This window comes from Zootoca vivipara, chromosome 2, assembly GCF_963506605.1.
Source record: "Zootoca vivipara chromosome 2, rZooViv1.1, whole genome shotgun sequence".
Lineage (NCBI taxonomy): Eukaryota > Metazoa > Chordata > Lepidosauria > Squamata > Lacertidae > Zootoca > Zootoca vivipara.
In genome coordinates, this window is record NC_083277.1 from 104,839,550 (window position 1) to 104,864,986 (window position 25,437).

Sequence of the window (25,437 nt, forward strand, 5' to 3'; positions counted from 1 at the left end):
CATTCATGGTTCTTACATTCCAGGTTCCTATGCAATATTTTTCTTTACAGCATCGGACGTTCATTTCGCTTCCAGGCATATCCGCAACTGAGCGTCCTTTCGGCTTTGGCCCAGCCGCTTCATCAGCTCTGAATCTACTTGTACTTGTCCTCCGCTCTTCCTCAGTAGCATGTTGGACGCCTTCCGACCTGAGGGGCTCATCTTCCAGCGTCATAACTTTTATATGCCTGTTGTCTTTGTCCATGGAGTTTTCTTGGCAGGGATACTGGAGTGGCTTGCCAGTTCCTTCTCCAGGTGGATCACGTTTAGTCAAAACTCTCCACTATGACCTGTCCATCTTGGGTGGCCCTGCATGGCATAGCTCATAGCTTCTCTGAGTTATTCAAGCCCCTTCGCCACGACAAGGCATTGATCCATGAAGGGGCTGAATAGCACTGAAGAGAGAATAGAATTCTGTGGAACCAAGTATGAGTGCCAGGAGGCCAACAAGCACTAACCTAGTGCTACTCTGTGAACATGGCCCTGAAGGTAAGAACAGAGGTGCTGTAATACAGTGCCACAAATACCCATCCCACTGTGCCAGTCCAAGAGACTATCATGGTCAAAAGCCACTGAATGATCAAGCAGAAGAAATAGGGTGTCTCTCTCATGCTCCACCAGGGCAACCAAGGTTGATTCAGTTCCAACACTGGGTCTGAACCCAGATTGGAGTATATCCAAAAGTACGTCCAGGAATACCTGCAGTTGCTCCACAACTGCCTTCTTCTTCATCGCCTTGCCAAGAAATGGGAGCTGGTGATGATGGGTCCATAGTTGTTATAGTCCATTGGGTCCAGCACCTCTTTAAGGTCAGCAGGAAACATATCAACATGCACAGTTGCATTTAGCGCAGCCGTGACCCATTCTGTTGCTGGGGTCAGGACCCTGACATCCAAAGAGAACATGTGCAAGCTATCTTGTGCCAGTTTGGGGAGCGGAAAGACTCCCACGGACTTGCGGGGCTGAAAGGCTGTACAAAAGCTTTTTTTATTTCTTTAAATCTCTGAGTATCAGGCTAGTATAACCTGGCTGATTTTTTAAAAAGAAAAACCCATTAAAAGCAGCTGAGTTATAGCCTTACAAAAAATAAAGTAAAATGGACACGTATTAAACCAGAGGAATATAAAGCATGTCGTTGGGCTTCGAGGATAGTCTATTAAGTCTCCGATACTAAAACGTCAGCAGTATTGATGTAAATGGCAACCACCCAGAGCAGAATTAAGTAACTTCATTGATGGCCTATTAAGCAGTGGTGTTGTAGTCAGAGAGAAAATGGTATTTCTAAATATCATTAAGACTTTATGGGCACTCTTACAAGTATGTATTTGTGCAGAGCTTTTTGATCTGAAAACACCTGGAAACTAGCATAGGTACTTTCCAACTCGTTACTTAAGATTGTATTGGCTTGAAGAAAGGCAACCCTCTTGGTTAAACTTACATATTGTGTGTGTCAATGGATCCTATAAAGTGCACATTATATGCAGGGGGAACTATTTCTGTCCTTTGAACCATCCTTAATGCTTTATGCATTTGGTGTATATGCAAGACGTTCTGCTCATACATCTCAAAGGAAACCCATTTAGTCAAATGTAGGGATGGGGAACTTGTGGCCCTCCAGATGTTTGTTGGACTACAACTCTCATCACCTCTGATCTCTGGCCATGCTGACTGGGGCTCAATGGGATTTGGAGTTCAGTTCAGTAGGTCCCCCATTCTCTATGTAATGGGATATAGGGCCAACCATTTAACTAAGCAACTTCCAAGCCAGGTGATGAAAAGGATGTGTGGTCCTAATTGCATATGCTTTTGCTGCTCATAAGCAAATGAGTCCCCAATTTTGAGTAAAGGTTGAAGATCCCAATGGCAGCATGGAAGGATAAACAAAGAATCCAGTTAGGCACAAACAGGAGGGTGAGCAAGAGTGGCTTGTCAGGGCCAAAGAGCATTAAAATAAAGCGACCCAGACCATTGGGCAATTATTGTCTACACGGATTGGCAGTAACTCACTCTCCAGGGTTTCAGACAGGAATATTTTCCCAGTCCTACTTGGAGATGCAACTAAATATGGGAACTTCTGCTTGCAAAGTAGATGAACTGCCACTGACTTATGACTCTTCCACATAAAGTATGGCATATTAGATTCCTTTATATAAAATAAACATGTGGCCATGGCCAGAAGTGAGTTGGAAGTGAATCATGAAGAACATGAGGCTTAACAATTTCAGGGGACATAGCCACAGGATGTAACCTGAAGCTCCAAAATTGCAGGATGAGAATTGTTGACAAGGGATAAACCTTTAACAGCTCTCTTTTGATGATGTAAGTTTAGGGTCAAGGTGGAGATTCTAATCCGTGTTGCCTATTTCTTTATGCAAGCTTTCCTTCTACACAGCTATTAGAGGTGCAAGCGCTTTCCCCTCTGTTTCACCTGGTTACTGGATGGTGGTTCTATGAAACTAAGACATTCTGCATATTCAAAATGGGTTACTTTGGAATCTCAGGACATGCTCCTTAAGGAATGTTTGTATGCTCCTCTCTTGTGCTGTTACAGTTCCTTCAGTTTACAACGGTTACAGGCTCCTACAGATGAAATTATAATCTTCTTTTGCCCAGAGAAATTATGAATGAATCGCATCCAGGTAAATTTGTATAGGACTGCAGCTTCCAATCTCAAGCTGCAATACTTTGGGAAAGCTATATAATGCTACTTGTGCAAGTGATGCAAGCCATTGTTCCTTTATTTCAGATTACATTTGATCATGTGTTAAGCAGTGTGTTTTGTCACTATTTTTTTTATAGAAAAAGAGGTTCCAGAACTCACCATGAATACATGCCTTGTTCTCTTTTAATGGCAATGGCGCCCACTGGAGAGGAGTTCTGGCTGAAAAAAGCCCAGGGTCTACATATTGGGCACATTAGTTCTATGCACCAAATGACTAATGTGTATTAGAGACATGAAACTGTGCTCCTGCTTAAAATGAGAACCTCCGGAGTCACTTTCATTTCCTGCTTTCCCCCCTTTTAAAAAAGAAAGAAGACTGAGCAGTTTGTAAACTACAGAAGGGGGAAACCAGTCCATTTTTGTCTTGTACCTTTTTGGTTATTGTTGAAAGTAGACTCTTAAACTGCATAGACTGAGTGTCACACTGTGACTATTAAATGGGAAGAAAGGAAGGGACATATGCACACTGGCCTAAATGTAGTTCCCGTCCCTTACCAAAACAAATACACCTGATGCACATATTCTTGTAAACAGCCCCAAACCTCCCGAGGTTGTAAAATTGACTAATTTTGCCAGGTCCTTCAGACGCCAGGGACGATCCATTCACTGGCAATTGCCGGTTAACACTTGGTAAGATGCGAGTCTGTGTTACTCTGAGAAAGACCGAGGAGATTCTGAGTCCCTCGGAGACTTAGGCTCCCTGCTTCCCCGGATTCCTAACCAGGTGCAGATGCTTGCTCATTACCTGGCAAGACCATATAGATGACCATCTTACCACGTGGTTATCCGAACCCCACAGCGCTAAAGTTACCGCTTGGCTAAACGGCCGTCTGAATTCACCCCGGGGCGGGGCGCGGGCACGGAAACGAATCATTCAAACAAGAATCGCTTTCCGGCTCATTAAGGGAAAGCGCATTTCGGGGACAGTGGGGGTTTAGGAGGATCGCCTTGAGTGCAATAGCTTTCCCTGTTGGAGCCGCGAACCAGTCTTTTTTTTTCATGAAGGGGAAAAGGAAAAGAGTCGTTTAGTAAGGAGAACAGGCGCTGTTTAAACGGGTGGCCGCATCTGTTGGAAACGTTAAATCTAACTTCCTTTCCCCACTTTTTTTCCCCTAGGAAGAGGGCGGATCGCCTTTCGCTCGCTGTCCTTGGCCTCCTTCCTCCTCCTCCTTTCTCGCTCGCTCCCAGGCCGTGGGCTCTCTCGCTCGCTGTCCTCGGCTATACCGCCCACCTCATTAATAGGCGTCTCACCTGGCCAGCTCCCCCCTGCTACGCTCCCTTGACCCTGGAGGCTTTGACTGTGCCCAGCAGAGCGGAGCAGGGCGGGGTGGGCTGCCTGCAAAGGGGGGGGGGCGCGGAGAATGAGAGAGAAAGATGCTCGCTCGGGAGATTCGCTGACACAAGCGAGGGGTCTCTAGAGCCCTAGAAAGGCAGTCGATGAACCCTGGGGCGGAAGGTGCCGCGCTTGCCCTCAGAAAGAAAGAGAGAGAGAGAAAGAAAGAAAGAAACGCACCTCCCCCGCTCGCTCGCTCGCCTTTTATCAGACGGCCAAAAACAACACCGCGGAAAAAAGGCAACAAAACCGCACGTGGCTCCTGGTTGGAGCCGGGCTCGGGACCTGCCAAAAAACAACCCCCCCAGCTACACCCCCCCCCCAGGCGCAGCCCCGGTTAGCAGCGCCTGCTTGGAGATGCGATTGTAACTTGTGAAAGGGAAAGAGGCAGCAGCGCTCCAGCATGCAAAGCAAGGAGCTGCAGTGCATTAACGGAAAAGGGCAGCGGAGGGTTATTGAGTGGGTGACAGCTGCGACGCCAGAGCCGGGGAGAAAGGCAGAAAGAAAACTGCTCGCTTGGCAGAAAACGAATCTCTCTCTCTCTCTTTTGCAGCGGAGGCGCGCGGGTCTTGCTGCGCCGGAGTGGGGAGGGGGGCACTTAAGGACTGTCAGAGCGCCCGCGACCCGGAGAGAGAAAGGAGGGATCTAGAAACCGTCACATCGATCGGGGATTTAGATGGTCCGGGGGCACTTAGAAACTGTCAAACGTCCCAGAAATGAGAATGAAAGGGATGTGTGTGGAGAGAGGGAGAGGGAGGGAGAGGGAGAGAGAGAGAGAAACTCTCCCCGGATGAAAAGGGGAGCTTAACCTGTCCAAAGTGGGCAACTAAGGAAGTGCCAGGCGCGGATCGGAACCACGGGCGAGCAGGAGGAGGAAAAGGAAGGAGAGAGGGTCGGCAGTAATGCCGCTCCTCTTAAGTCCCCGCGTTGCTTAAATGGCCATCTCTGAACCCGACGCGGCTCAGCAGCCCTTGCTCGACTCCCAAAGGCGCCCGAGCCGCCCCCTCCCCACTGGCCGCTCCCAGCAGCCCCTCCCCTGCCAGATGCATTATTAAAACCACCTCGCAATCTGCCTCGCGGGGAAGGTAACCAGAAGGGGGAAGGTGGCTGTGCAAAGGGGACTTTGTGTCTTTAAGGGGCTGTCAGATCCCTCTTCCCCACGCCCCACGCCCCCCGGGGCGCCCCCTCCCCTCCGGCTTTCAAAGAGAGCTGCCAGCGCTTAAAAGGTTTGACACACAGAGGCGAGCGAGGCTGGACTGCTTCGCGGTTACACGAGACGAGCGCGCAGAACTCTCCTCGCTCGCTTTTCCCCCTTTGGTGACAGCCCTTTTGCCAGGAGATCTTTTGTTGCCTCCGCAGCCAATCAAGGCTTTTTACGACACAGTTCAGTTGGGATATAAAAGGAGAGTCCTTTTTTCCCCCCTCTCCCCCCCACGCCGGCCTTTCCTTTCCCCCAACCAGCAAGTCACCCACCATCTCCAACCCAAAGAACTTCTAGCCATCAGAAGAGCAGCAGCAGCAGCAGCAGCACCAACAACCCCCAGCAGCTGCAGCTCGCCATCCATCCCCATCCCCCCTCCACGGCCAAAGCAGGGCGATTTTTTTTTGTTTGCAAGAGAAAGGACCGGGGTTTGGTGCGGGCGGGGGGCGGGAGGGTGCACAGCGCAGCTCGCCCACCATGCGGGTGCCCAAGTCTCGTGTGCTCTTCTGCTGCCTGGTGCTGTCCTTGGAGTTCTGCACGGGGGAGCCGGAGAAAGCGCCCACGGAGGGAGTCCCCCTGGTGACAGAGGCAGAGGACCAGGGCTGCCCGGTGTGTCTGTGGCGGAAGCACAGCAAGGAGATGAGGCTGGAGAGCATCAAGTCGCAGATCCTCAGCAAGCTGAGGCTCAAAGAGGCGCCCAACATCACCCGAGAGGTGGTCAACCAGTTGTTGCCCAAAGCGCCTCCGTTGCAGCAGATCTTGGACTTGCACGACTTCCAGGGGGACTCCTTCCAGCACGACGACTATCTGGAGGAAGACGAGTACCATGCCACCACCGAGACTGTCATCAGCATGGCACAAGAAAGTAAGTTCTTTGTTAACGAGGCACGGCCGGGCTAAGGGGTGTGGGGGGTCTTTGGGACTTGGGAAACGCAACTTTAGCGGTCTCTGGGTTTTGGGTGGGGGTGGGTGGGTGGGGTGGGGGCGCCGAGCGAAGGAAGAAAGCAGGGTTCTCGCCCGGCCACCCCACATCGCCTCTGCTAGTCCCGGAGCTTATTGTTTATTTCAGCGAGGAATAAATCACTCTGAGAGAACAGGTAGCGCGCTGCCATCCTCAGGGACCCCGAGCCCAGATTGGTTGCTCTTCTGTATGTGGAGGGGGATGCGCGCTGACCAGGTGTTCAGGAGGCATCCTCAGCCTGCTCCTCCTCCTCCTCCTCCTCCACAGCGCTGGCAATATTTCTCACTCTCTCCATGAGCTGCTTTATTCCATGCTGAACAAGTCGAGAGCAATGGCCGGGCGGGGACTGACCCGAATGGTTGGTTGTTCGTGTGTTGGTGCACATTAAAAGGTATCATCTCCCTGCCCTCAAAGATACCCTTTCCTCTATTTGCAAAAAGAAAAAGAAAAGGGGAAATGCAAGGAGGTTATCGCCACAACAAAAAGCCCCACCGTCGCTTTTAAGTTGTGCAAAGTTCTTTGCCAACCGGCGGCTGCGTCTGAAGAAGGAAAGGTCTGCTTTGTGTAGAGTGGCTCCATCGAGCCTTTTGCATTTGGAGTATTATTGTGCAAACTCGTCTTAGCGGTGAGCTTTGTCGCTGTGCTCTTTGCGGATCTTCTGTGGATTTCCGAGCTGGGCTTTGGAAAAGAAGGCGGAGGGTGTGTGTGTGTGTGCACGCATAGGTTGGCGTTGCATGAAAAGTACTCCCCCCCCCCCTTGCCAAAGCCAAATAAACCTAGGAGAGGTCATGGAGAGGCTCCGGCCCCGAAGCGCTGCTGCCAAAGGTGTCATGATTCTGAAAGCGGTCTGCCACTCCAGCTCTCTTGCAAGTAGAAAGGGGGAAACGGCATTTCTCAGCGCTGGAGAGAGTGTGGCTCCTTTTTCTCCCCCTGCCAAGTGAAGGCGTAATCCCTTTTGTGAGGTTCCCTTTCGCCAGCTGCAAACAGCTCGAGAAGTTTGCCCAGCCCGAGGCTTTGGAATATCCAGCTGCCTCCCTGAGCATGCACACACACTCCCTCCCTGTTCCCTTTCCAGGTCTGCCAAGATCCATGGCCCTTTGTACTTCTCTCATTTATTGTAGACTCACATGGATGGCATTTCCCCCCTTTTGTGCAAAAAACCCCCAGTTAAAAATAAATGTTTCTTAGTGTTTTGGGAAAACAGAGTCGCCAGGGGGTGGTGACAGCTTGGGCCTAAGTGCTGTGCAATATTTCTTGCTGCTGTGTCCTCTTGCCAAGTTTATTTGTAAGTGGGTTGAATGTGAAAACCCAACAGCAATATTCAACCTCTAGGAACCTCTGACGTTCCAGGCATATTTCAAAACTTGGGGCATCACCGCATGTGTCAGGACTTGGTGTTTGAAACCAACTCTGGAGTGAGCACTGCCAGATATTTTTTCGGTTCTGGGCATGCAGTTATTTGGAAAGAAGGCCTCTTATTTATTCACTTTGAAGTTTGCACCCTCTCTAGAACATAATAAGTGACATGGGTAGTGTGGCCTGTGGCTTGCCCCCAGTGCCATATGAACAGGGACACAAAATGGGCACAAGAGATCTTGTGGCATTCCTTCAGGTATTTTTAAACAAATGTTAAATTATCCCTTTGGAATAATTAGATTTGCTTTCAACCAGCTCTTAGCTTACTGTGAGGGTCAGTGAGGGTGACAGCCCAGGACCATTTGCTTGGGGCCAGCAGCCTAACACAGGAAAACACATTCAGCCATTGTATATAGCCACAGGTAGGGGAGAGGGCCAAATCCTAAACATATGGCTAAGCAGATACTACTGATTGGATAGCAGCAGGTACTTTTTTTTGTACCACAGCCGACTTGCTGCGGTGCAGCAAACAGCAGGTGCATTCTATCTGAACAGTGAGTCCTTGGAACCTCAGAAGCAGTACCTTTAGGGGTAAAAAAAATCCAAGCTTCACTCACTCAGTCTTTCGTAAGTTGTGGGGCGCATGGGAGCCTGAAGAGAAGTGCAAATATAGACATGACTAGCTACCTAGCTACAAGACATCATTATCCTGGAGTGTAATGCCCAACCAGGTGGTCCTATGTGAAAACACTACATACAACTGGCTCCACAACTGCGTAAAACTTGATTTAGCATACTGTATCTCTCTTGTAGCTAATTCAAACACATATGCCCTTCATTTGTTAAGTGCAAGTCAAGCAATGATTCTTCTGTGTGAAGGAGTCATCACAGATCCTGAGGAACAGAACTTACAGTTTCCTTATATTACATTGATTTTATTTTATTTTTAAAAGATAACCGCATGTGTGAACTATCAGCTCCTATCCAGCTAAAGCTTGATATCACAAAGCTCCATTGAAATGAATGAAACAAGTTAATTGCAAATTACTTAATCTTATATTGCTTTCAGTGAAACTTGACCATGACGACTAACTTTTGCAGGATTTGAGCTACCAGCACTGATCAGTGACACACATCTTGAGTCATACTCTGGTCCTCTCTAGTTCCAGTTTTCAATGAGGCTGCATGTCAGTGTAGAATGCAATGACAGCCCCAAGGGAGAGCTGAGATTCTGAATGGTAACTGCACGACAATACTTTTCTGGATGCTAAATGTCATTGTAACTCAGCCAGTTTTCCAGCACTCAGAATGCTAGTGGTGCTCACTGAATGCTAAATAGTAGCAACACCTGAATTAGAGCACACTGTACACCCATCTTGTAAATTCCTATATAGAAGTGAGGGTTTTTTGTCCCTTATATTGCAAGAACCAAAACAGACCTATTTGACTCCAGCCATGAACCACATGGAAGAATTACCTATACAGTATGCACAAGGTCATCAACTTCTTGTTACATTTGTAACATGTTTGTTAGCATTTTAATATGCAAGCTGACTTATAATCCTTACCTAATTAATACTTTTAATTCCAGAAAGGCAGATACATAAAAACAGGCTTTGATTATGGTAGGGAACACATCTCAGAACTGTTAAATGTGTCTAAATCCATTGTCTGCCCATGCCATAAACATTCATGGCTGGATCATCAGAACTAACTCTTAAATTCCAATTTCTGGTGAATTGAGAGCTGAGAGACGTTGGAGTGTACCTGAGCTTAGAGGGTAAAACAGAAGAATTGTGGTTACTATTGATTAGTGTAATATTCTTTTCCTCTGACTTCCTTAACCCAAGCATATTTTACAACTACCAGCAGACATATCGCAGCAAAAATGACCCAGCACTAAATAAGCTGGTTTTAAGCTTCTGTAGCAATTTGTGCTGATTATATTAGCTCAATAAAGTTCAAAGAGACATGTAATGTTTCTTCTTTGAAATCAATATCTGCCAGAGGATAATCAGAATTACTTCATTGGCTATTAGCCAGATATTCAGGCTAAGGAATCATTAGTGAAATCACTATGAGGCAAAAGCTTAGGTAACCTGATGGTGAAGTGAGCAAGAATTGACAGGTAAGGAGTACTACCAAACATAATGAAGTACTTGCAATACACTAAATTTAGAGCAATGCCATCTCATGTTTGAAGTGTGGGAATGGGCTTATGTAAAGTAAGTAGTGCATCATCAACTCAACTGTAGTTAGAGAGAGTACAGTCATACCTCTAGATACGAATGCTGCGGGTTGCGTACGTGCTGAACCCGGAAGTAACGGAACGGGTTACTTCCGGGTTCGGTGATTCGTGCATGCACAGATTCGACGCTTCAGGTTAAGTGCTCTGGATGCGTACGGGGCTCCAGAATGGATCCCGTTCGCATCTAGAGGTACCACTGTAGTTCATGCAGTCTCCTACATAAATAGAGCTGCCAGTCTACCTTGAAAATTCCTCTGACTCCAGCATTGATCTCGTTTAGTTTACCTACATATTTCTTAATGACACTGAACACTGGAATAGGATTTGAGGTAGTATTAGAAAGAAGGCCTGTTTGGTCCATCTTGATCTAACCCTAACCCTTGCAAAGGGATATGCAGTTCTTATTTTTTCTGGAGAAGTCTGGTAGGATGCGATATGTACTCAAGGATGGAACTTCTGCCTCCATCATGGGCAGAAAATGACTAGCTTCACATGCCTCCTCGTGGAAGGATGGAAAGAGCAAAGCAAGCAACTGTTTGCTGTGTTTGTTTGGTATTGTTTAGGACAAATCTTGGGTGTGTACAAAGTCTCATCACACAGTGGTGATATAGTGGGCCTGGTCCTTCTTTTCTCTGGGTGGAATTACCTGTCAAAGCTCAAGGGTGAAATAAGTGTGTGGGGGGGCTGTGAACACAGGAGTTTAACTATGCTGAATAGTTGGAATGATTTTTATGACTCTGTAATACTGGTTTTATTGTTGCATAATGCATTTGTTGATAAGATGTAATCTGCCTTGGGATCATTTTGTGATGAAGGGTGGGATAGAAATGAAATAAATCACAATGAATAATAAATAACCTGCTTGCAATATTGTGAGGTGATGCTGACCCAAAGTAATCCTGATTAAAATCCTTAGCTGTCTGACTTTTAGGAGGAACATTATACCACCACTACCACCACATCCTTGTTCATAGATATTACTCTATTCAATAGCAGTCTTCCTCAACCTCGCCCTCCAGATGTTTTGAGACTACAATTCCCACCATCCCTGACCACTGGTCCTCCTAGCTAGGGATCATGGGAGTTGTAGCCCAAAAACATCTGGAGGGCCGAGGTTGAAGAAGCCTGCTCTATTCTAACACTCACTTGCTTCCCTCCAGTGTCCAAAAGATCTTCCAGATAAGTTTGTTTTTCCTTTCATATATAGCTTTAAAAAGAGAGATGGAAAGAGATATGTCTTGTTTGAGTTGAATTGACTATTCAGAATGGGGTAACTTATCCTTCAGGGTTTCATGTTTTACCGCTGAAGACTTAGTACATAAGGGATCCCCTCACAAATAACATTTTATAGTTATGCTTTTTTTGTTATTGTGGCCTCTGGACATATCAAGTTAGAAAAAGTTAGACTGTTCCTTCCTTCCATCATCCTTGCTGTTGCTTGCAACTGGATCATAGATTTTTCTGAAGTATTGTGTGGCTTCTGGAGCGGTATCTCAATGGGGACAGTTTTGTCCTCTCGGTTTCCTTTTTATTTTGTATCTGTGTGCATGTGGGGTTTGCATACGGGCATTCAGGACATGCCACAGCCCTATGCAGAACACAATGCAGAGAGTAGATAATGTTCTAGAGTGCATCAAGGTTTACTTCCGACAATGTAAATTATACAGATTACTGTACTAAATTTATTCTTTCTTTTAACCCGTATGTATCTATTTGTTTTTGTGTACATTTTTTGGTTTGTCACTTGGTTCTCTTTCTGCATTGCCGCAATTACCAGATCCCTACCTTGCTTCTTCAAGACTGTGCAAGGTTAAAAACTGTAATTATTTACCAGCTTGCTGCTGATCAAGGAAAGCATATTTGTTTTCTTGAATATTCAAGGTTCTGCCATCACAACTGGGATACTTGATCCTTTTTGATGAGCCTTTCCCTTTGGAACAGCAATATCCAGGAAGCCTGCGATATCAAAAGTCTGATGGTATCTTCTTGTCCATGTAGTTTTTTATGCAGGACAGAGAACCTGGAGGCCATCCACACAGAGGTCTAACATTGGATAAGTATGTACTGGATGGAGAATCATGATTCATTAGTCAGTCATGGAAACATAGTGGGTGGGGTCATCATGAGCTTGTGTCTAGCGGAAATTGGGACTCAATCAAGTATAGAGAGCAAAGGATGTATGTTTGGATGCTGACTCAAAAGGTGAGAGTGACAAGAGAGGCCTCAACACAACAATTTCCCGTTAGAGAGCGATCTCATTATCTATCTGTACTGCATGCTGGGTATTTGCTGCTGCTGAGATGGAAATGGTTAACTCTTGATTATTTAGGCATATTGCTTGGCAAGACAAATCTTCTTGCTGATCAGCAATTACTTAAGCACCTAGATCCTAGAAGGATCAGAGCATCCTAACCCTTTTACTGTCTGGGCAGCAGCACAAAACTGGCATAAAAAATAAATTGGTTGGTGTTTATTAGAAGCTGAAACTGCTTCAGCTCAAGTTATATTCCCAAAAGTTAGGACAGTTAGTGAAACTGCTAGAACTAAGTCAAAGGCAACATTATGTGTTGGAGGTAGTCGCTCAGTGGTTCTTAGGTAGGCTTGATGTATTCCTGAGCTTACGGCAACAAGATTCATGACATGAAATCTGACATTAAAGCCACATAGAGACTGTGGCTTGAAGAAGGTTAGAAGCAATGGGCAAAATCCTTCCTGGAATATCTTTATGATTCCTAGACACTGTGTCATGCATTGCTTTGCATCTCACTACAATATGGCAAACAATGGCATTTCCAGACCACAGAATTATTTTATTTTATTACACTGAAGGGCTCAGGTCTGTGTGAGGAGACTTATCAAGACCAGTGGGCCAGTTGGCACAATCCAATTGGATGTGGCCCATAGACTTCAGTTATCAATCACTGGCTTACTGGGGCTTAGACTAATTAGGTTTATTTTCCTGTGTTACCAAATAAGTGCCTGTGTTATCACCTCTGCAAACATATCTTTTTCTGCTTCTCTGAAATAACTATAGTGTCAAATAATACAGTAAGGATTCTGACGTTCTAACTGTCCTCTTGCACTCTTTGGGAGTGGTAGAGAAACTTGATTATGTAAGAGGAGCTACTTTTGGACAAGGGAGGTGTTCATGGTGAGTTCTGGCAATTCTTTTCCCAGAAAAATAGCACTGGATGAAAGCATTGTGGTTGTGAGGCTCCCAACAGAAAGAGCCACCCACTGCCGGCTCTCAAACTGGACTCATTTGACCCCACAATATATAGAGATTTATTTACAAAGCCTGAGCACTATTTGGTGAGTTATTTGCAGAAATGGCACATACTGGCTATCCAGAAAGTGGTTGTTTTTAGAAGTGAGAGATCTAAAATGGTGGGCCAAACCTCTACATTGGATTTGGCTGCTATGTCAGGCTGCCTCCAGAAAACAACTGAGGTGGTTGAGGAAATCAGAACACTGAAAGACATTAAATTCTCAGAAGGGGTGATTCACACCGAACCGCTGGACTTGAAATCAACTCGGGAGATTGCATGGCTGAAAAAGAAAATCTGGCCTCTGAACAAGAGACAAAATGGCCACTAGATTAAAAAACAAACCAGCTCTAGGAGCCTCATAAGGTCTTAAGACATGCAGAGGTTTAGAAGAAATGAATTTGGAATAGAGGAATGCCTATGCAGCCATGTAAAGATGGCCACCAGTGCTTGCAACATGATAGTGGGCTCTGAAAGTAAGTTTAAAATTAACAAGTCCAGGATTCTCAGAGGAGATGTGAGAGGTGGGCAAAGTATTGCTACCATATTACTGATCCATATCTCTGTATCAGGATGAGTATCTCTACGTAGGGAATAATTAACGCTGGAACTGGAACTCACAGCTGCCTGTATGTGGAATTTTCTATGCTTCCACATCAGCAGAAAATCTCTGCCTCCCCCCCCCCCAAAGAATACATTTACATTGTGAGACTGAAGGGTGAGAATGTACAGCAGGATGATGCACTGTAGCATGAATGTGCACACGTTTTGGAACTATAAGTATGGCACCACTGTTTCTACCAAAGGAAGAATTCTGTAAAAATCTATGACTCAGAATGTTCACTCGAGCTGATGCCAACTGGGAGGGGAGGCAGCGTATGGTCTGGAGTGTGTGAAGGCTGAGCGGAAGGAAGGGGTGTTGGATGGGAGGGTGTGGGGGGCACAAGTGTGAGGAATCGCAGTAGGGAGAAGGACTTCCCTCCTGGCCAATTCTACAGCTCATTGAGAAATTTCCTTCTCCAGCATTAATAGACTTGGATGGCTTTGAAATTTTACTGCCCATAAAATCGGCGACACGCTGGGGCTTTTTTCTGTGTTAAACGTTTGCTGCTGCTCCCCACAACCATCTCTTTCCCTTTAACAACTTGCTCCCTCCAATGCACCCCCCCCCCTTGGAAAAATAAAGCCAGTGTGCACACACCACCCAGATTGAAAATGACAAGGGTAGTCCAATCTGATTTTAATTGGCCATCTGGAATAATTCCCCTTGCTTTTAGGCTCACTGGATTGGCTGGAGCCAATCCATTGGACCCACAGATTCCATCTCTTAGAATCTTTATCATTCATCCTCACTCCCTTTTTCCTTGATGGCAGTTATGATTTTTGCTCCTGACACTCTTTCATGGAGCAATTGTGTGTGTGAGTATTTTTATGGTTCCTGAACAGAAGGAAGGGAAGGTTTTATAGGCAGTGGGGCCATAAACCTTTCTGGTTCCCCTCTCCTCACTCCTTCTGTCCTGTCCTCCCCCCCTTTTTAATCTAAAGCTTACATTTCCCCCACCCATAGACAAGAAACTAGGGAAGGATAATTGGGTTCTAAACCATTTATTGGCTACCCATGACCCCTGATGACCTTTCGTTTGGGCATTGGTGGTGGGGAGGGGAAGTTAATGAAGTACCTTGAAGGGAGACTGGGGGTGTGTGACAGTGTGAAATCCACCAAACGCTACTCCCCCCCCTTAGTACTGCATTCTGACAGCTTGGAGTAAGTCTAACACAACAGTGACTACTTCAAATCTACTTGCAGGCATCACTACTTTCTGAGTACAGGGATAATTTTCAAAGTGGCAGTTTTGCTGGAAAATGTAAAGTTGGGATTTTGTAGCAAGAAAGCCAGGGACACTCAGTGCTGGTATAACAGGGGATTGGGAACTGTAAGGGATGGGCTGAGTTGTGACTTCAGACATTTATAAGAAGTTGCTGAATAAGAGAAATATGTCAAAAACTAACTGCTGTGCTGATATTTTAGATGGGTAAATAAGATACCCACATTAGTTACAGGCTGTTTACAAGATAATATACAAAATTGTATTTCAGTGCTAAGAATGCCTAATAGCATTTTGTCTGTGTGCAAATATGTACAAAATTCTTCCAGGTAAGTGATGCAGCAGAATATAATGTTTTGAATTGGATTTACATGGAGTTCCTGCGCAGGTTGCACTGAAATCAATGGAGTTGTAAAGCACCGTTACCTAATTTCCCCCCAGAATGGATATAACTATATTGAGGTTTCATTATTGCTGCTAGTGGAATTCTAAGGGTGGTCTTAATCACTCATGTGTCAATATTTAAGGTAGTTATTCCCTTTTCACTAATGAAGCACAGGAGATCAGAGAGAGCTGTGGAAATGCTCTTGAATGCAGCACCACTAGTAGCAGTTAACTAGGAATTACAATTATGAGGTTGAGGCTTCCTCAACCTCGGCCCTCCAGATCTTTTTGGCCTACAACTCCCATGATCCCTAGCTAGCAGGACCAGTGGTCAGGGATGATGGGAATTGTAGTCTCAAAACATTTGGAGGGCCGAGGTTGAGGAAGCCTGCATTAGAAGAATTGACTGCAGTTGATACCACTAGAATACTAGCAGTATTACAATGACTCCACAGCAGTTGCATATATTAAGCTGATTAGTGCATTCCAGATTACTGTTACTCTAGTGTAGTGTATGGTAGACTATATTAGTGACTATCCATTAAGGAATGACTGTATAGGATTTTACAAGTATGTGTGTCATGTCAGCAAGATGACTATGGCTTCCTAGTGTGTTGCTGTAGCACCAAGTACTACCTGATCCTTGGATGACCACCTGGGCAGCAGTGGGTAAGGCTTGATTACCTGTTAAATTGAGTAATTGACAGAGTAGGGCCCCAGCCAAACTAGAACTCTTTCTGTGGTGAAAATTCATGGATGTTTCCCATGATGGAACCTGAAGTATGCCCATTCTGATGGCGCTCAGTTTATTCTTCCGTCTCAAAGCATAGTGATTGATAATCTGTCAGAAAAAAGGGAGTAGTGGTAATGTTCCCATCTATAGAGAAATAAATAATATGGGAATTAATAATATGGGAATTTTTAGTGTGGAAAACAGGACATTGTAGAATAATGGGCGGGGTATAAATAATAAATTATTATTATTAAAATTCAGAAACTGAACAGGACGGATCAGGAAGCGAGAGGCTTTGTGCATTTTGAATGCTCTCAAAGGTGCACACATGGTTCATTAAGGGTTAAAGATAAGTGAAGCTTCATAATATGTTTTAGAAGAGACACCCTGTATTCTTATCCTGGTTCTGGAGGCAATGAATGTACCAGGGTTTGTTTTTTTTTTTAAAAAAAAACCCCAGTAACCCTGCCATTTAGAAATGTGGCGCTGGGACCTAAATACTGTATTCTAAATATTGATTTAACTCAGTGCAGCAAGACCGGTGCTTTAAAATTATGCTGGGTGCCTAAGAACTGGACAAAGAATACATGTTCTTAGCATTCACAGAACTGAGAGGTTCCAATAAATTCTTAGAACTACATTTCCTATTCAGATACTTAGAACAATGCTACACCACACACACACACACACACACAGAGAGAGAGAGAGAGAGAGAGAAGGTGATTAGCGGGAATGATTAGCAATAGAACCTAAAGTAAGCTGGAAGAATATGTTAAGTTCTATCTATTTAGCTACCAAGGAAAGTTTAAATATAGAAGAGGGAGGAAAAATAGAAACCAACCGTTGAATCAAAATGAACTCCAGTTAAAAACAACAGCCAAATGTTTACCAGAAGGAACTAGCCAGCGGAACAGAATGCCTGTAGAGGAGGCAATTTCTTCATTGGAAATAAGGACTATTGCTAGGGTTCGTAGAATTCAGAGTGTGCATGTTAGGGTGAATAGACTTGAAGATCTCTGTGGAAATTATTGTGTATTCAATCTTGCCTCATTTGTGCAGCAGCAGAAACAATATGTGGGGCTCTATACTGATCCTATTTGCCTCTTGTAGCCCATCTCTGATTGGTAGAGACCATATATATGACCAGGATGCTGCAAATCATAATATCCTCTGCTGTTTCTACTCACAGAGCAGCCAGACACTATAGAAGTGCTCCCAGCTCTGGTACTGAAACTTTTAAACAAAGAACAGGTTATAATACTTAAAATAATAAAAATAAAAATAATAGAAGCTTGAAATTGCCTGTGAATAGTAGGAAAGGTAACTGGATAAATGAAAGCTTATAAAAAAGTTTGGTCTGTGGAAGCGTGGTGTTCAATGGTTTCCATTGCTCTGGCTGTGGCATGAGTATTTTGGGAAAGAGTGAAGAAGGGTTGGAAAAGAAATGTGTATATCATAAGAGCAGCATCTAGTCATGTTCAGCAACAAAGCTCTAAATGATGTGGGCCCAGGATACATAGAGGACACAGAAAGTGTTAGGAAGTCTCTTCTTTTCCACATCCCAATTGATTACAGCGGGAGGCATGACTGGTAGGGATGCAGAAGAGGCCTTTTTGTGGTTACATCCAGATTAGGGAATTCTGTCTTCGAAGGTTCATTTGGGCCCCTTTCTCTTGGCTTTCTGCCACCTAGTTAAGATGTTTTTATTCTGGTATGCATTTGATTTGGTGAGTTGGTGATTCTTAATAGGCTGTTATTTTGTCTTAAATTGTTTTCCTTTCCAGTGTCTCTCTTATCCACCTCTTTAATCTATTGGATTAGAGGTTTTATAAATTAATTTTCATAGCTGCTATCAACCTCAATGTTAACAACTCTGAATACTGTATTACAACAGAAGGATGGTGTGTGTGTGTGTGTGTGTGTGTGTGTGTGTGTGTGTGTGTGTGTGTCTAAATTTACCTAAATAAAACAACAAACAGGTGCTTCTCATCTAATAAGTAGCTACAAGAAACATAAACATTCTCTTCTCAATTTCTGTCTGTAAAGCAGTCAGTGTCTGAGTGCTTGCAGGATCAGGTCACAACATTTAAACAGACTGCAGGTCTCCTGAAACGGGAGTGGGTGGGGTGGAGACCACACTCCAAATGAGAGCTGAAGACAATTCCACATGACTAAAAATAGGTGAAGGTTATTATGAATTTGGATGCAATGAAGGCATGGAGAAAAGTTAAAAGAAGCAGAGCATCCAGTTTTGACTGTTTACCCCAGTGGAAAGGAGCCCTGCCCTACTACATAATCTTTCCCCTCTCTTCCCTATTGGTAGGTGGGGAATGGCTATGGTCAGGGCACAGAACCATGGACAGCGCCCTGGTAAATTTTGGGTGGGGCACATTAATTGCCAATGAGAAGACAGAGAAGATGAACCACTGGAATAGAGAGTGGCTTTATGTTGGCTACTGACTTATGCTCACAGACAAGGTTGACTTAACTGGAGGCTTCCACATAACAAACTACAAAACTTCACATCAAACTTGGGGGACGTGGACATAATAAGCCAGCATGCCTTTGCTTTGAAGGCTAGATTTTGTGCTTTCCCAGCCCCATTCTCATAATTGCCCTTTCCACCTTAGTCTGTGCAACGTCTGTGATTGTGCAGAGGGTTTTGCATAGCTAGGCCGAAAACACTGAGAGGAGGGGGAGAGGTTTTCTGTCACTTTAAGAACTGGCAGAGACTGGGTTAGAGAGCGAAGTTCCCAGGGGAGCACAGCATTAATTTGGGACTTGTGCACAGCAAATTGCCTTGGGCATTTGTTAGCAGAAGCCTTTGCTCCTGGTTGGCTGTGCAGGGTGAGGCAGCCACTCCGTGTCATGACCTTGGCGTGTTAGCAGGGCCTGCAGTTCATGGCACATGCAGCTGGGGGTGATTAAACTGAGCGGGGTGCACCAGGCAGGGGCAAAGGGGCACTCCTAGCTCAATGTAACCCAGATGTCTGTGAACAGAGAGGAGTGGGAGGGGGTTGGCCACTGGGAGCTGCTGGCTGGGAAGAGGGGGAAGTGCTTCCTTCTCACACCCCTTAGCCTATCTTAATGGCAAAATGACTCTCTCCCAATCCCTAGTTTGCCTGTTTAGATGGCGATCACCCCCCATTATTCTTCCTAGCCATTCTTTCTGAGTGGAGGGTAGGGGAGATCTTTGCTATGTGTATCCCCCCCCCGAGCTTCGCTGCTTGACTTGGGACATGTATTGGTTTGCTTGTTGTAGGAATTCAACGGAAGTCTCAATTCAATTCTTTATGTAGTGAGGGAATTATCCTATCTGAGGCACTGACTTCTGCAGGAGTGGCCTGTGTATCGCACTAACCCTATATAGGGTATTACAGATGCATGTAATAATAATAATAAATAATAATAATAATAATAATTTTATTTATACCCCGCCCTTCCCAGTCAAAACTGGGCTCAGGGCGGCTAACAACAAGAATATCAAAGCAAGCATAAAAGAAACAATTCAATTAAAATGCAGATTAAATACAATGTTAAAATTCAATTTTAAAATTACGGTAGGAATCTACAAGTGCAACCTCATTTAAATATCTGTAGGATAAAGCCTTAGGGGAGGGTAACACCAGGGTCAGACTGAGTCAGTCCAAAGGCCAAGCAGAACAGCTCTGTCTTGCAGGCCCTATGAAAACATGACAACTCCCGCTGGGCCCTAGTCTCCTGAGAGAGAGTTTTCCACCAGGTCGGGGCTAGTACTGAAAAGGCCCTGGTCCTGGTCTAGGCCAGTCTAACCACCTTGTGACTCGGGATCTCCAGTATGTTATTATTTGTGGACCTTAATGTCCTCTGCGGGGCATACCAGGAGAGGCGGTCCCGTAGGTATGAGGGTCCCAGGCCACATAAGGCTTTAAAGGTCAAAACCAGCACCTTAAACCTGACCCTGTACTCCACTGGGAGCCAGTGCAGCTGGTAAAGCACTGGATTAATGTGATCTCGCGGCGAGGACCCCGTAAGGAGTCTTGCCGTGGCATTCTGTACCCGCTGGAGTTTCTGGGTCAGTTTCAAGGGCAGCCCCGTGTAGAGCGAGTTACAATAATCAAGCCTAGAGGTGACCATCTAATGCAGTGGTCCTCAACCTTGGGCCTCCAGATGTTTTTGGCCTACAACTCCCATGATCCCTAGCTAGCAGGACCAGTGGTCAGGGATGATGGGAATTGTAGTCTCAAAACATCTGGAGGCCCAAGGTTGAGGACCACGGATCTAATGGATCACTGTGGCCAGGTCAGGCTGAGACCTTTTCCAAGCAGTAGAATGTTCTAGCACTGCTTCAAAGCAGGGAAGGTGGCCCTCCATGTCTCTTTCTTTGGTGTTTTGAACGTGCCCCAGGCTGCAGCCTGAGGTTTGTTTGTTTTGCCTGACTGAAGAGTATCACTGAACTCTAATAATGCCTCTTGTTTGCCTGGACCAGGGTTTCCCAAAGTTGGGTCTCCAGTTGTTTTTGGACTACAACTCCCACCATCCCTAGCTAGCAGGACCTGGGAATGATGGGAATTGTAGTCCAAAAACAGCTAGAAACCCAACTTTGGGAAACCCTGATCTAGATGGGAGGAAGTGAGGGGGATGTGAGTGTATGCAGACATTAGTTTACTCTAAAAAGGCATTATTTTCTTTGCTGCTCCACCTACTGTTTTCATTGGCCTCATCTGCCCCTGGCATGTGACCCTTGGGCTGAAAAAGTTTTCCTGCCCTTGCTTTAAAGCACCATCAGTTCTCCTAAAGCAAATGTGATTCCCTCAAAAGTTCCTTCTTCTCAGACTTGTCTCCTAATCTGCCTATGCTCAGATCTGCCAAACTATTGTTCCAGTTCATTCTCAAATAAGTAGGGTGTGCTCAGGAGAAGCACCAGCCACCACTCAAGCAATGAATGAAGCCATCACTATCAACTGAAGAAGCATGTTTAACTTTTAGCTAAACAAAAGCATAGAGAAAAGATTATTTCCTATTTTGTATGGAACCATTCAGCTATATTCATAAATAAGCTTTTTAAAGGTTTCCTCTCTCACAGTAAATTCCATCTTCTGCCTATTATTTGAGCTACCCTTCTCTGATTTGACTGTGTGCTACCCTCTAATTCTGTTGCCTGTTCTCTTGAACATTTGTGTGTATTTGTGCTGCTCCCCCAAATACACACGTTTAACTGGGTGTGGGTGGGCAGGTAAGGGAAATGCTATCTGCTGTAAATACTGTACCTGGCCTGTTCATTCAGCATGTACAGGAACATCTATTGTATGTGCTGTACAGCTTTGGGGGAGGTCTCTGCATCTCACCAGTTCACTTTTTATCTATTCATACTGAAGTTTGGTTGAGCGATTTGTCTCTATCCTAGCTTAACCTGCAATGCCACGTGCTTAGAAATAAACCTGCTTAACTTTCAAAAAGTGTTGCCAGATTGGCACTTTCCTTCACCACTTACTCTAGAGTAAACTGAAGTTTTCCCTACTACAGCAGGCAGGAGTTGTGGGCAAAGGAGATTGGCAGAGCAACTCTCCTGTTGCACTCAAACTTTTAAAGACAGGATCTGGCAACCCTATGTTTGCTGATAAACCTGGTTCTTCTCAAATGTCCAACTCTGTCTCAGAGGTAGGTGGTTGAAAGGAAAGCCGAATGTGCTTTATGATAAAACTACCTAGGACTATGGACGAAAGAACGGGTGGAAAGTTTAAGTTTTACGGGAGCAATTACAGCATGTCATTGCAAGGGGGAAAGGAGTGTGGGTTGCAGTGGACTGGATGAGTGACTAGATTAGAACAGACAAACTAAAGAGGAGAGGAAACTCTTGACTATCAACGAAATGGACTATAGGCCATAGACAACAGCTAAACCATCTGATAAACATCATATAAATGCTGACATTCTGAAAATATGGATGTGCTAAAATGGGAAAGAACACGCCAGCGCTGAAGAATTAAGAATGTTCAAAGGGAGGAAACTGTAAAAGTCCCTTCAGAGCCGACTGTGCTGAAGGCATCCGCATAACACCATAGCATAATGAAAGCAATCTCGAAATCACAAAGGGCAATGAAAAAACACTGTCAATTATAGCAAAGCTTCTCATGGATCAATCACTAATAATAAATTCAGAAACAGCAAGGAAAAATACAAATTTATATTCCACAAATAGCAAGGTTCTCGAAGAATCTGTCCTGGGACCAAAGCTTGTTAAAGAAATCCAGGATTATTTGATTACCGGAGGGTAGAAATGATCAGTATCGGGACTGAAATAATACCCTGCTGTCTCATAAGCCTTGTTTAAGCATTCAGATGTGGCATTCATTAGAGACATGGGGTGGTATTCAACTAAGTGCTAGTGCAATTGAGACCCCCCCCCCAAATCTCCTTCCCCACTACATCCCCAAATCTGCTCCAGAAGGTTGGGGGAACACTTAGAACACATTTAGGGGGCACATGGGGGGAGGAAGGGAGAACATTCTGTTACACAATGAGAAATCCTTGCATTGGTGAAACTAGTGACAGCAGTGCATTGACTACATCCTATGGTATGGGACTAGTTGTCCTTTTTTGTATGACTCGTTTAGGACAAACAACAAAGCATTAATATGGGTAGACATGGACCGAGAATGTGTATAGATCTGGATGAATTTACTCATTAGTGTTGGGTTAAGTAACACACGAGTCTTATGCTAGAGTTAGACCTCATTTTAGAGGCCATATAATTTCTCTGCCTTCATCCCAAGGATAAGAAGTACCATGCACTGGGTCAGATCAGTTGTGCATCCGAGTTAACATTTTTGCACTCTGTCAGTGACTCACCAGATGCGTGGAAAAGCTTATTGGCAGGCGGCAGTGGCAAAATTCACCCCAGCAGCTAGCCGCTAGAGAGACACTATGGCTAACATGGATCCTGAAATTCTTGCTAGCATGGCTAGCAGTCACCACTGGGCCCATTTATATTATCTAGTTCTTAAGTAATTCCATCTCTAGACATACACACAAGTCAAAGACAGGCTGTCTTCTTTCCAATCTCTTGCCCTGTCACACATTGTATTACTGAAGTGGACAGAGGACTGCGTACACACACACACACACACTATTCTGACTGCTGTCCTTGGCTCAGCATTGAAATAGTTCCGATAGTCTGGAATAGGAACCATCCCTTTTTACTGGAGCCCAAACAAAGTCTCTATCTTGAAAGAATTTAACAATTCATACAATATTCATTTTATGTTTGAAGAAGCAGGTTAACTAACATCAGCTGAACACTCCCTCAACATCAGACTACCAATTTACCCATAGTTGAAAACGAAAGAATAAAAAGGGACGTGTTGCAGTGGTGCCTAAGCTTCAGTAGGAGAAAAATGAGGTTCCAAAATGACAATCTGGTTTCTCATTCTTCCAGCTGAGCTTGGAGTAAACCAAAATGGGTACAATGAAATCAGAAGGTTGAGACTAAAAAACTGGGGAAAAAACCAATAATAATAATAATAATAATCAATTTTTTTTTGTATCCCATCCTCCCTGGCTGAAACCGGGATCAGGGCTGCTAACACCAAATATATAACATCAGTATAAAATCAAAAAATAATTAAATTACCTCCTTAAAACCAATCAGGACCAAATTAAAATCTAATTAGATGGCTTTCTGCAGGATTAGGGTTCTAGGGTTGTACAAGAAAAAGGTACAGGAATCAGCCTGTGTTCAAATAAGTAGCTTCTACTTAAACACAACCGTTAACTACGCTAAGGATTATGTGAAGGTCCTGATAGCTGCCCTGTGTACTCTTTTGCAGGATACTGTAGAATGCAGAACCCAAAAGGCTGCGGCCTTTTAGGAGGCAAAATACACAGAACCTTGTATATTTCTTGGATTCAAGGTTTACTCTACTTTGCATCAGAAAAGCTAGATATGCTTTTAAACTATTGGTCATTCATGTAAGTCAGTCAGTCAGTCAGTGAAAATGAATGTAAGGTGATGCATGTTAGCACAAGAAATCTTAATTTCAAATATGCACTCATGGGGTCTGAACAGACCAGGAGAGACCCCTTGGGGTCATAGCAGATGGCTCTTGCTGTGCTGTGACACTGCACCTGTTTGGTGAGGAGAGGAGAGGGACTGGGAGCTGGCCACCCCTCTCCATTGTGCCTATGACTGCCACAGTGAGTGAGCCACTAAAGGAAGGAAAGCAAATGCAGTGGCGCAGAGAGGTTCCGCTGGCTAGCAGCAGTACTGAGGCTAAAAGGTGAGGGAAATCCTGCAAGGCAGCCCCCATGCCTGAGCCTTATTAGCACTGAGGGGCCTGACTGAGAAAAGAGTGTGGAGCTGAAAGGAGGCAAATTCTGGCCAGTTGGGCCAAACCCCTAAGCAGTTGGTTTGAAATGGTTGTTTTATATTTTATTATTTGCTTTGTATAAGCTGCTTTGTGAGGGCTAGCCCTTAACAGGTGACCTAAAGCTACATATATCACCTGAGGCCCTTCTTTCTGTGCCTCACCCACATGAGGTCCGGAGGGTGACAACACGAGAACGGGCCATCTCTGTAGTGGCACCCCATTTGTGGAATGCTCTCCCCAAGGAGGTTCGCCAGGCGCCTTCATTATATACCGTATTTTTAGGTGCCAGGCAAAAACGTTCCTCTTTAACCAGACCTTTGGCCGATTAATATTCTATAGCCTTTTAAATGTGTCTGTGGGAGAGAGGGGGTTATTGTTTGCTGTTTTGTTTTACTTATTTACTTGTTTTTATCATGTTATTCTGTGAAACGCCTTGAGATCTGTCAGGAATGCTTTGATGGTGTTTCCTGCTTGGCAGGGGGTTGGACTGGATGGCCCTTGTGGTCTCTTCCAACTCTATGATTCTATGATTCTATGATTCTATCTTATGATGAAGGGAGCTATAGAAGTCTAAGAAATAATAATAATAGTAATAATAGTAGTAGTAGTAGTAATAATAATAATAATTAATAATAATAAACCATATCAGTCATGGGCTGTGTGAGTGGCGGGCTGACTATTGAAGGAATTCAATTTTGTGATAAGGGAATTGTTTGACCAGGGCAAGCATTTCAGCTTGCCAGAGAGAACAATCTCCTCTCCTTGCTGTTCTAGGGGTGCTCTTGAATCTGCAAGCCATTTTTAGGGGGGAGGGCATGGGGGGAGGAAGCCCCATTTTGCAAATGGAAGTCCTTACATAGGACTTCTGCTGATGGGGTGCATCAGTTGAATGCCACCCTATGAAAACAGTAAAGAGGTAGTAGAAAAATCTGGTTCCAAAATGAAGCCTTAGACTTAGGAGTAGTCATTTATTAAAAAAAATACTGAGGGGAAGGGCTGTAGCTCTGTGCATGCAAAAGA

General features: G+C 44.7%; 1 protein-coding gene across 1 annotated transcript in view; it reads left to right on the top strand.

Moving 5' to 3' along the window:
• Window positions 1-5,090: 5,090 nt before the first annotated feature.
• GDF11 (growth differentiation factor 11) overlaps window positions 5,091-25,437 on the top strand; it is a 30,858-nt gene continuing 10,511 nt past the window's right edge. The window contains exon 1 of the mRNA XM_035103919.2: window positions 5,091-6,160. Within this exon, the coding sequence (XP_034959810.1) occupies window positions 5,773-6,160 (388 nt within the window). The 5' untranslated portion in view covers window positions 5,091-5,772. The remainder of the gene's footprint in view (window positions 6,161-25,437) is intronic.